The sequence below is a fragment of the Cinclus cinclus genome, chromosome 1, assembly GCF_963662255.1.
Source record: "Cinclus cinclus chromosome 1, bCinCin1.1, whole genome shotgun sequence".
Taxonomy (NCBI): domain Eukaryota; kingdom Metazoa; phylum Chordata; class Aves; order Passeriformes; family Cinclidae; genus Cinclus; species Cinclus cinclus.
The window spans coordinates 14126809-14139927 of record NC_085046.1 but is presented as its reverse complement, the minus strand read 5'-3'; the positions used below and the strand labels follow the sequence as shown (position 1 = coordinate 14139927).

The following is a 13119-nucleotide window of genomic DNA, read 5'->3' as shown; positions in this document are numbered from 1 at the left end:
TGCCAAAGGAAATTACAGGTTTCCATTTCCCTTTCTGTCCTGCTCCTGTTACTACCTTTCCAGAGGTAGACCTCTGTGACTGGCTTCCAGCAATCAAAAATTCTTGAGAAATCCATAATTCAATTCTAAAATTAAATTCTGCTTTTATAGCTTAGATATATACATAGAGACACTATATATAGTTGGTGCAGGAGAAAATCATAAAGTCACCCCAAGACAACTGTATATATATATATGTGTGTGTGTGTGTGTATATATATATATGTATGTATGTGTATATATATATATATATATATATGAAAAGGGTATATAGAAATGAACTATGTAGAAGATTTATTGATAAATATCTCCTTTTTCTTTCCATCAAGAAACTGGTTAACCTCAGTACTGTTTGGACACAAGAACACTATTTTAAGCATATCTAAATAGCAATATCCATATCCCAATTCCTTTGCTTTATCTGAACTACTACAGTTCAGATAAACACACCCCACCATCAGACTTTCCCTAGCAACTGGCTGCACAGAATAAATTTGTACCTCAGATATTAGTCCAAATCATCTTTTAACATAAGTAACTTCATAGTAAGCTTCAACTATCTCAAGCAAGGTCAGCAGCAAAGCTTTACCAAAAGGCTTTGCAAAAGCAAAACTTTTACATAATGTAATATCCATCGATATACCTAAAGCATATGTTTATGGCCTGAATGCAATCTAGTCAAAAGTAGCAACATCTGCTATGAGGCTGTTTGTACAGGCATTTTTACAAGTTGCTTCTCTTCCACACAGTTCCTGTACCCAAAAGGAACACAAGACTGAAACTGTTGACTACTTCATACCAAGACACATAATCAAAAAGACAAAGGAAGACACTCCTTGACAGCTTGAAACTAAGAGGTACCAAATTCCACAGCAAAAGACCATTGATATGCATTACAGTCCCGTTGCTTTTGATCTCAGAAGGAACTACCTCATGATCTGCATGGCTCTGGGAATCCCCTTTATTAATGCTTGCATCTCGGGCCCACCGCGGAGGTTTCCAGGTTCGCTCCTGTGATCCTCTGTTGTAGTAATAACAGCGTCCTGTCGTATCTTTATGGGTTTCCCATTCCCCATTTATTTGGACTGGAGCACTTGTAGGTAGTGGTGGAAGTGCAGACTGAGATATTTTCAGTTCTTGTAAATTAGCATAAACTGGTGAATCAGGCCTCCCTTGGCTTGGTGGAGTAGTTGGCTATTGAGAGAAGAAATGCACTGTTAACGAGTAAATGAATTTTTGATGCTCCCTTACAAATCAGAATACAGTAGTAAAACAAACCAACAAACTCCTTTCTTTGTTGTTAAGTACAAAAGCAAAAAGGACAGCCATAAAATGCTGAGGTATAAGAACATTAAATTCTTAATTCTAGGATATATATCACAAGCTATATTTATTTAATACTGAATCCATTTTTAAGCATCTCTCCAGACGACAGCTGATAATTATGTCTTACAGTGGATTTGAAATACACTGGAATCATCATCAAAAAATTATATGCTTGCCATGCCTTGCTGAAAAACTTCAGCTTTATAGTTCAAGTATTGCTCAGAAACCATAAGTAATGCAATCTTGCTCAAGACAATACATAGCACATCTGAGATGCTACTTGTTAGGCAAAGATTGTTCCCCAACCTTTCCACCTCACTGTTGATACAGTGATGGTGAATGTAAAGCAGCACTTTTGCATTCTCAGCAAGGTCTAAACAGGCAGCTCAGTCAGAAAGATAAGCACAGTGCTGTGACTAAGAAATTCTGAAAAAACACCTGGACAGTTCACCAGTTATTTGAAAATACTTTAGGCAACATCACCAAGGGCTTCAATTACCCCTCTCTTCTCGTAGAAATTAAGTGGATATTCTTATCCACCTGATTTTGTTCACATACTTGCACAAAAGTAGAACAACAAACACCTAGAAGAAAACAAAACGCTAATGACAATTGCTTATTAATAAATAGTTTGTTTATGTGACAGCAGAAATTATGGTTCGAAGACCACAGAACTTACTGAAACCAGAAGTACTTACAAATGAGCCCCTACAGTGTTTAGGAGAGAAATAAAGCTTCAGATGTTCAATTTTTAAAGCCTAATACAAACACACCATGCAGAGTGTAAGAGCATGTGTTTTCACAAGAGCTGTGATTATGAGATTGTGAAAGCAGCTAGCTATTAAACCAAATTAAAGAGATTTCTGGTAATGCACTGCCATTTCTGTATTTTAAGGCACAATATTTAGGTACTCTAAAGGAAAAAAACATACAATTTAAGCCATGCCCCTGGTTTTAATTGAGCAGCTTTGCTGTAGGCAAGTCCTTGTGCCTCCTATTGCTACTTCATTGCATAGAAGAGCTTTTATAATGGACTTTTAAGCATTAAAATCATAAGATGCTAATCTAGGCCACATCTAATCATGAATTATCAGGGTTTGCTCAGGCAAGACAGCATATCATACCACACAATCAGATATAAACTGATTGCACCATAGGTAGAACCAAATATGGGCAATATCCACAACCAAAGGGGGAAACAGCTAGAGAGGAACTTAACAAGATTGTAACAGGCATGGACTTGTTTTGCATGCCTTTAAAACAGACAACACAGCTTACCAGATATAGCAAGTACAGTACATCTAAGGCAAACCACAAGTGCCTGAAAACAAAAAAAAAAAAAAGCAGCACTGGCAAAATGAGAAAGCCAAAGCTAATCAGTATCCTCCTATACCTGAATCAAAGGAAAAATCTGTTACAAAACTTGATGAACAGTAAAAGGGTATTTTTCTACTATCTAAGTCACAGATGTTGCCTTTTTTTTTTTCTTTTTTTTTTGGGTGAGGAGGCTAGAACAGTTGCCTTTGGTAGAAGTTGATCCTGTGAGCCCTAAAAGCATAAACAACACTACTTGGAATGAAGACCACCCTACTGTCTTGAGGGATGAACCAATTCCCTGGGATGTTGGGGCAGGAATGTTGATGCCTCCTCATTCAAGAGCACTGTTTCTGCCTTGGTCTCCTGAGAGCCTGCAGAGCTGCATCTCCCACATAAACCATCCTGCCACAGGGTTTGTCATTGAAATGACACCACAGAATGCACAAACCTCCAGCTCCTTCCTCTCTTTTAAGGAAGTGGCAAAAGTGGCACCATCAAGCATCCTGGCTGCCACAGCGGGCTGGTGGCTTGCACAACCCTCACCTCCTCCTGAAATTCCTCTTCTACACAAAGCAGTAAGCAGCTTTGCTGTCTGGCCCACATTTAACAGCTACTTTTTTGATTTAATTAAGATAATTAAGTGCCATTATTAAAAAATAGTTCTGTGTATTAATAAAAGTTTTTTCAAAATAGCCTGCAAAACAGAATGCTTGGTACATTTTTTGCATTGGGGTATTTTCTCAAGCAACTCATAGGATTATGGCTCAGAGGCTTCACACTGAGGTTTTCAAGCATTTCAGCATTATAACCAGCACAACTCCAGATGAAGCTGCAGGACAGGGACGTGCTCAGCCAGTACTGGGAGCTCACAGCCTGCCACCTAATTCAGGCAGTGTACAAGTTATGTTTGAAGCAGTAACAGGATATCAAAGTGGAAATGAGGGATTTTCTTCTGAATGCTCAGTGCTTCCAAACTCAATGTACCATAGTACAATTTCTGTTACAATACACCAAATACACAATTTCTGGTTTTCAAGGAGAAGACAGAACTTTTTTCCTGAGCAGTAAACAAGACAACTAGCTGTGCAGCCAAGCCAGCCCTCCAGCTACTTTCACTCCCTGTTGTCTTCTCTTCTGACAGATTTTTCTGAGAGAACTGCAAGATTTTTGAAAGACGTCTGGAAAGACTGCTTTCAGTGACGCATTAAGAAAATGCAAAGCCACCAATCTGACTATAACACACAGCTTAGCCCATAAGCACATCTGAGGGATATGACTTTGTTATCAGGAGCTATTTTTAATAACCTTGTAGCACACAACAAAACTTCCTCATACCCAGAACCATGTGATGAGGTATGTTGTGTCTAGGATTTTGCTCAGTTCAACAGCACTCAACCTTACCAAGGCTAATTCTGTCAATATCTTATTTATTGATAAGAAAAACCAGTTTTTAGAAAGTTCAAAGTTTCCTGAAATTAACATTAGTGCACATTTGATAGTGTTGGCAGGAAGGTCAATCCCCCCTCACTCCCACCCCTCAGCCTGGGAAGGGGAGTCCCACAAAGGAGGCCACAGTGGATGTCCCTGCAGAGCTCCTGGGCACTGCACCACCTCCCCCTTTCCTTTCAGATCACCATTTTGTGAGTTCACAACTGAGTTCTGCAAAAAACTTCAACCATTTCACGCCAAAAAGCAGATTAATTTAACTTTCATTTATTAAAATCACTACTCACTGACAATATAGTAATATGAATAGACAAAGCATTATCTAGACCAAAACAGTTCCTGATCACTTCCATGGGTCTATGCCCAAAACCAGACATACACAGTTAAGGGAGATTTAAATATATGCTAAACATTAAAAACAGGACTTCCAGCGAGAACTTCCCTCCCTGAGGTCTTTTTTTTTTTTTGCACTATCAAACTCTGAATGCTCATAAACATGGAATTAAATCTTCCCAAAGAGACTCCTTGTATTCTCACTATCAGAATTGCAAGAACACGTCCTTCAACACGCCCATGCATGCACACACTAAACGCCTTATACTCCAAACATTTCAACATTCATTTGCTATTTGATATGGATTTCAGACTTTTTCATGCTGCTTTCTCCTGGTAAGAACAGTGAAGGACTCCTGATGTAAAAGTGATGTAGGAAAATTAGAAAGCAGAAATACTTCTATGACACTGCAACATGAATGAAAATTGTACAGCCCATTAGGCACTCTGACCACTTCAAGAACATTAGGACCTCTCCCAGAGCTCAGTAATGCCCTGTATAATACTGTAGAAATCTGCCACATTTAACTTCAGTCAGTCAGAAATGCCTGCTTGAACTAGATCCTTGCTAATTGATAAGGAAGAGAGGTTCATGCAGGCAGGACCAAGTTTCCAGATCAGCACACAACACTCTTCAAACAGAGACTGCACACACAGCACTTTCAGAACACAGTTTTTATACTGGCACAGTAGGAAGCAGATATGGGCCTTTTAAAAAAAAAAAAAAAACAAGCTGTTAATCATTCATGAATGAACAGTAAATATTTTTAACAAAGGCCACAGATATGCTATCAGGCCTCTGGAAACCTGAACTCAGTGCAATGGAAAGTAAATGTACATATTTCAGTAATGAAAAGTACCTTGTGAAGTAGCATAGTATGCCAGCAACAAAAACCCAGAAAAAAAAGTTTGCTTGTAACTAGTAATTACCTTTTTCTTTTTATAGAACTTAAATTCAAAACACAAAACCTCTAGCACATAACAATTGCTTAAAGAATTACTGCAATGCTAGACTGCAAAACATGACCTATACCACACATGAAATTGCTTTCACTGTGGTGCTTCTGTTTGCAGCTTCTCTTAATGTTATGAACCTGAATGTAAAAGCTTTCATTTCAGTAGCACCATTCAGACTGCCGTAAGTAGCTGCTAAAAATAAAGAACCTTTTAAAAAAAGGAAAGGCAAATCTCAATACTCCTTATGAAGTTACAAACAACAGATTGTCCAGACTCATGCAAAAGAGGAGCATTATATTGAAGGAAAGCAAGGGAATACTGTCTCTGCAGCAGCAAGCTGAAGAAAGGAGAACAGGAAAATCCCACAGCATCCTGAGACTGGGAATGAAGCATCCCAGTTCCCTCAACAACTGAGCTTCTTGCCAAGGAATTCCCACTGTCCTTTTAGGAAGTACTGGGACTTCAATACCAGCTTTATTCAACAGGAATGATACAAAAGAAATCTCTAAAACTCTACAGTTTCATTTTCATAAAGTGACAGCTTCAAATGGAATAATTAGCTTATCTTTTCTTTCCTCTTTTTGCTTTTGGTTTATATTTTTACAAACATGCTGAACTCTGTTCTCTTTCTAACAGATACAGGCATATTTACAATTTATACCCAAAAACCCACGGGGGAGATTTTTCAGTGAGTCCTCTACTACCTCAGAGGTGAATAGAGAAAGCTAATTTAACAAACCAAATTTCAACGATAACCGAAACAAATTTTTTATGCTCTAACCTTCTCCAACATAGGTTGGATAATTCACACTCTAAGTCTAAGGAACATATAAAACAAAATATGAGAGTAAATATTATAAGCCTGTTAACAGCTGATTATAAATTTCAGACAAGCTACAGTAATGCAAGTATTATTTAAGTGCATTGAAGTTCTTGTGTTCAGTTGATTTGCCATTACAAAGTGGTAAGAAAAAAAATATGACATTGCAAAGCAATACAGAAATAAAATCATCCCATACAAATCATTCAAACATACCTGCCTAATAAAGGCCATTCAACAGTTTAAAGCATCCCATTTAAAAACTAAGCAGACAGATTCAAAGTAATTTTTAATGGCTAGTCAGTAACTTTCGATTCGACTGGAAACAGTTAACTTAATCATGATTCATCTTTGCTAATTTTATCTTTCAGGAAATGTTGTATTTTACTTACACTGAACTACAGGCTGATATATTACTTCTTTCTATTACTAGAGAGAGTTGCATACAATTATTTTTATTATATATACTTCTATTAATATTTTGCTTCCTGAAACCAGATTATGAAACAGTCTGAGGACATCAGGGTTGCTAGAATATACTTGTGTTATTTCAGCCATGCAAATTATCGTCTGTTTTAGCTCTCTCATAAAAAAAAAAAAAAAAAAAAAAAAACACCACATTATAATTGATGAAAATAGAAATCTTTACCTAGTGTTACTGTGATCTGCCAATATCCAGGTGCATAGCAAAAAGCCCCTCAAACTAAATACATTCTCTTCCCTTTGTAGTCCAAAAGAAGTGACTTAAATTATTTTCTTACTCATCAAGATAATGATTTATTTAATTGTATTGCAAAATCCTGCAGCACAGAAAGCTAAAGGTATCTGCCTCTGCCACATTCAGAAGCACTCAGGAACAGGAATGGAAACTGGCTGCAGCAGAAGGACTTAGCCTGTGGCAGGAGGGAGCACTTGGCTGGGTCTTGGAGTACCAGAGACCCCTCCCAGATCATCCAGCATTAAGTGACCAATCAAAGAAAATTGATGGAAAACCATTTCTTCCCCTGCATACTCTTCAAATTTCCCATTCACATTCCTTCAGTTGCTCACTGCATGAGCAAACTATTACATATGCACGTAGGAAGTTTATAGCAATAAAAGAAAGTATACTGAAGGACTGCAACAGTGATGTCAAATATTTTAAAAAAAGGAAATAAGATCTTACAATGGGATCCTTTGTCAAACATGCACAAAGATGACAGTGTTTACCGTACTTGTACTTTGCCACTTGCACAGTCTAGCTTCTTCTTTCCATAAAAAACCTTTTGTCAAACGATATAGACAAAACTGCTTTTCCTATAGCAGAAAATTTCAATACTATATGAATCACTTTACGTCATATATGTTTATACAGCAAGCTTAGCCCAGTTAGGAAAGAGGGGCCAAATTTGACAATGTTCAAAAGCAAGACAGTAAATTTCCTTCACCCCTTTTTCCCCCTGCTCACCAGATCAAATGCTGAGACTTTCAACACTCAAAGTTATCTGTAACCTAATTCAGAAATTTAGTCCACATCTTGAACAACCTGGATATGCCATACAGAAGGAGATTTACACATTTATTTTTCCTCCACTTTTAGGGAAGTTAATTTCAAGTTGTTTCTACATTTTAGCTCAATTGCTATCAATTATTTAGCTCTGTAAAGCCCACAGTACATATCTGAATGCAGATTTGTGAATAATAAAGCTGTTGGGAAACATTTGTGATGACTCTCAAGGATGCATTCTATAAAAACTAAAATAGTACACTAAGAAAACACAAGAAAAGCCCAGCTTGCTTTCTCCAGTGGAAAATCATCCTGTAATAGGGCAATAGGTTTTCATGATAGCATGTATCACAAGAACACAACAAGCCCTTCAGTTGTTTTAGAACTGTTACAGCATAATAATCTCTTGAAGTTTCAGAAGTAGTGGAGACTCCTCATTTACCAAAGCATTTACTGCTTTAACCGGTTTAATGTACAGCTGTACATCTCATTTGCCTCAGAGAGGTGAAAGTATTCTTAAAGGCAGATTATTAAGATCTTCATGGAACACTTCTATGTTGTATCCATTACAGAAACACAGCACGTCTAAGAAGTTAGCTCCTATCAAATATCATTGTGGGAATAGTGTAGAATGGTATTATTTGAACTCATAATAGCCTAAAGGTCATGGAAAAGTTTCCATTACAGTCACTTCAAACTGAATAGCAATTTTTTCTACAGTTTACATTTTCAAAAGTACAGAGCTCATAGCTTTTAAGTGTACTTTTGAGGGTCCAGTGCTTTTACAAAGCAGTGTAAAGTCAGGAACCCATGAAAAGTGCAGATGGGAAAGTAAACACCACCCCTGATAAAATTCCCAAGTTACTGAAGTTGAGTACTGAGCAAGCTCAAAAACCTAAAAGATAGCTTGAGAACCACTTGAATAAACAGAATGAAATCTAAATACTACCACACAAGTTAGCAAAACCCCATCAATCAGTAGAGCAAAAACTATCCCATTAGAAAGATAAGGAAAAACCCAGAACAATTAAGAATTTTTAAACTCTATATATGTATCATAATGGTTCACTTTCACAGTAGATAGGTGGGGATTCTTTAAAAGAATAGAGAAAATAACAATTTGCAAGACAGTTCTGAAACAGAACAGAACAGCCATCAAATATGTGTTCTGTTAGAAAGGGTATTTCATTCCAAACACTTGACAAGCAAATGGAGAACTCCCACTCAGTTTACAGCTGCTGTCCTTTTACTCTGCTGCAAAAGCAGATTTCACTTGTGTGAAACTCTCCTTCACCAAATATTGCTTGCGGCAGCCAATCTGGCAAGCATTTGCTATGGTTGTATTTCTTGGTTAGGTGTCAGAATAATTTCAAAACATCTTCTTAAGCTTAAGAACTGCAGGACTTAGAAGTTTTTAATAACATATGCAGCTGCAGAACATCACCAGTATTCAAACAGTAATAAGCAAAGCTGACATATGAGCACACTTACTGGGATACTGGAAATATCTTATGGGATTAATTAAGGTGGCAAACCCCAGTGAAGAACACAGTTAACTGGCCTAGGAAGCAAACTATCAAATCAGATACTAGAATGGAATCTGTTGGTTTGCCTTACTAATATATTAACAGTAATGCATTCTTGTTGTGTAATTGGTAGGCTCCAGTCAATTTTTACCCTGTTACCTCCACATCTGCCTCTCCAAACATTCCCTGAGTTTATTACCTGCAATTACCATTGACAAGCTACTATACCTCTCATGTGCCCCAAAACTCCAGAGGGCAATTGCCTTGACTACGCTGCCCATTTGGGAATAAACTTCAGAAAGAGACAATGTAGCTGTAGCTATTCACATTGACTTCCATAAACACTGTATTGAAATCTTTGGAAACAAGTTTCAAGAGTGCTTAATTTATAAACAGAAACACCTGAAAAAGCATGTGCTAGGGATCATGACTGGCTAAACAATTTCAAAGCACATGATTTGAAGAACCACATTTTACATACTGTCATGCTAACTCTATACCTTTAGATACCAAAGCACAAATTTTGCAACCAAAGTCTATAAAAATTATGATAAAATCTGTTCATCAAGTAATGTATTCATATTCTAATATAAAACAAACTTGAATTAGGGAAATAAGAATCACAGAATGTTCTTAAGACTGCACACACAAAGTCCATGTTTCTAACTTCGGGCAAATTTTTAAGAGCTATCCTTTCTAACACATCAGAATGTCTACTCTTAAAAAAGCCAAAACAACTTTATTTCACTTCTTCCTTTTGAAGAAACTGGTTTGCTAATCTTCACAGAAAGGGAAGCCAAGAGAAAAGTAACTTACCAAAGTAACTTTAAATGAGTTAGTTACCCTAAGTACCCATGCACACAAGAAAATAATTTCCTTCATGCAGGAAGGTAGAAGTCACACTGACATTTCTGCTTATACAGAAATTCAGCAAATGTTTTTGCTAATTCAGTTCATGTAATCAAATCAATAAAGCACACAGTTCAACAGACTCAGGCAACAACTCAAAGTTTAGGAAACAAGAAAAAGCACAGATTTGTTTCAGAAAATCAAAGATGATTGAAACATTTTTAAGAGCTAGCTATGCTGGTCTCCTGGCCACCAGCTACCAAAAGGAGCAACCCCATCTCCCTTGCCCTCTGCACCCCTGATGCTGATTGACCCTGCAGCAAAGGGATAGAAAAAACCAAAATGGCAATAAAGTAATCCCACTGAGACTTCAAAAACAAAACAAAAAAAAAACCACACACAAACAAACAAAAAGCCTCCCATATTTTAACTCCTGAGGTATTTGCAGGTCACTGCAAGGTCAGCCAGAGATACCTCTGAAGTGTCTGACTAAGGTGACAGGGGAACAGGACCTTCTCTTTCAGAACCTCTTAGTCCTTAATGAGGTTTAGCTGCCCAATTAAATTCCAAAGGTGTCTGAGAGAAGGAATTATCTTCAAGTATCTAAAACAGAATCAGTTATAGAAACTGACAGAAGTTATAGAAATATATATCTAGAAATATATAGACTACATTATATAGAAAGTTATAGAAATATATACAAGTGAAGAACTGTGTATTTCTCTCAGGGACAGGAAAAAAATAAAGGCTAGATTGAAGAGGGAAAAAAAGTTACTTACATATGGAGCAAACAAGGAACTAACTTTTGCAACAGCATGATCAGGAAAATAGGGAACTTTCCTTGAAAGCTTAAGGGCAGTTTAGTTCACAACCTTCAATAGCACTTCTGGTATTCTTGCTTCTGTTCCTATGCAGCGAGAAAGAGCCACAATGGGGTTGTTCTCTACTTTCCTTACTCTCACAAAGCTTTGTAAACAAGGCTTCATTACACACCTGTAACCCTCATCCTGAAAAGCAGCACACTCACATCTGAAGTTTGAAACAAATGAAGAATCTATTAAAAGTATATAGTAAAAAGCTGATTTATTGCACAAGTATGCATAACTGAAATGTTGGGTTAAAGTCCTTGTTTTTATTTCAGAATAATCAGCAACCTATAAGAAAGTGCAATACAGTACCATGGTGATCAGAGCACTAAAAAACTGAAGTAGAGGAGGTCTCATGGCATCAGAGAAAGAACTAAGTACCTCAAGTAGCTCAAGCAGAGAATAACAAATATTTTTAAGATGACTAAGGACAGCTTTTCCTGCCACCCCAGAGTACAGAACACAGCAGTAGGATGAAAGATAAGAGTGAAAAGAGAAAGATATTTTATTTACTAGCTTAAGTCCTGCACTTGAAATGAAAAACCTGAATTCTGAAGAACATGTTTTAGTCAGCATTTTAAGAAAAACTTAACATGAAATCTAATACATGCAATACTTTACAAATGGAGCATAAAACATTTCCCTCACAGCTTCTTAAAAAAATTAAAAATATTACTAATATTACTTTTTAGTAGAAAAAAATGAGTCAGGAATGGTGGGAATATTTTAAATCAATTTAAGCAAGGAAAGATGCTATATGCTCCTCTGCAAAACACCAGGGTATCTCAATACTCAAGGTAAGTTAAAACCTGGAAGTGTTATAAAATCATACCAGTTAGAAAATTTTCTCTCCCCTGCACACCTCTCCCAAAGAGAAAAATTTAAGGACAATTTTCTTCAACCTGTAGCAAAACTGGCATGGATAAAACAAGAAGCTATCGCTGGGTCTACTTATCCTTCCAATTTCAGACATTCCCACAAATCTGAGGGATGGGTTATGGACAATTAAACTTCTCAGATCTCAGAAAAAAATAGATTTCAGTCATGTCAACCCTGTAGTGATCCTGTCCAGTTCGCCGAGGTACTTAACCACAAATAATTAGTAAGATGCAAAACAAACCAGACAAGAAAATATACACGGTGCTATACTTGGTGGGATAAATGTGGTTTTTTTGGGTTTTTTTTTTTTTCCCAGAACAAGAAAGTTCAACAATGGACAAACCCACTTCCATGTCCAGAGATGATCAAAAAGGCAGTAAAATCATGTCTACACTAAAAAGCCTTCCAGCACAGAATTTAAGTCACCCAAGGCAATATCCTGAAATGTGCCAATGGGAATACTCATGCTTCAACTGCACTTCTCCCCTGACTGTGAATTATCAACTTCAGCATCCTCAGAACTGCAGCTCGCAAGTCAATTCCCAGGTACAATTTGCAAAAACCACCCCAAAATGTTATGAGCTGGCAAACCACACATGTTTAATTAAAAGTAGTTTTACTGGGACCTGTGGCCATTTCCCCCTGGTTTGCTTTCACAGCTGCAGCATTTATAGGAAATTTAAAGTCATTTTTCTTCCCTGAAAAGTTGTAAATAAGCAAATCATGAAACAAGCTGCATTTTGTAATACAAAAGAGAGGTCCTGCAAACTAAATCAACTGGGTTTGGGGGCTTTTGCTTAACTTCTTTACGGTTCTGAGCAAATGCAGTGCAATCTAAAATCCACTATTCATTTGTTCAGAAGCAGTTAATTGTAATTTTCACAGTTCAAATATAACTTCTACATGTCCATGAGTATTAAAAAAAAAATCCCATTGATTGTATGCTACAGTAACCAAGAAAGAACCCCTAAATAGCATCAATGCGTATCTGTCTTACATAAAACAAATGGTGAAGGGATTAAGACTGTGTCACATGGTCTAGAAACTTACTTTTAAAAAAGGGGGAGAGAAAGAGTGTATGCCACAATATTCAAAGAATAATAACGAATGGACACATCAACAATTCCCTCAGAAGCTCAGCACAGATATCCACCCTCCAAAGCCAAAACTAAATCTCTCCTCTTCCAACAACACTCCTTAAACATAACTCAGTTACAGGTTTCACACAGAAAATTATTGCATGATGTCCATTGGTATGAATTGCAAAATGTCAGA

General features: G+C 37.0%; 1 protein-coding gene across 1 annotated transcript in view; it reads right to left on the bottom strand.

The window, feature by feature from the left end:
* Nucleotides 1–13119, bottom strand: part of ARHGAP12 (Rho GTPase activating protein 12) — a 68670-nt gene that overhangs the window by 40632 nt on the left and 14919 nt on the right. The window contains exon 2 of the mRNA XM_062506916.1: nt 970–1233. Coding sequence (XP_062362900.1) covers nt 970–1233 — 264 coding nt within the window. The remainder of the gene's footprint in view (nt 1–969; nt 1234–13119) is intronic.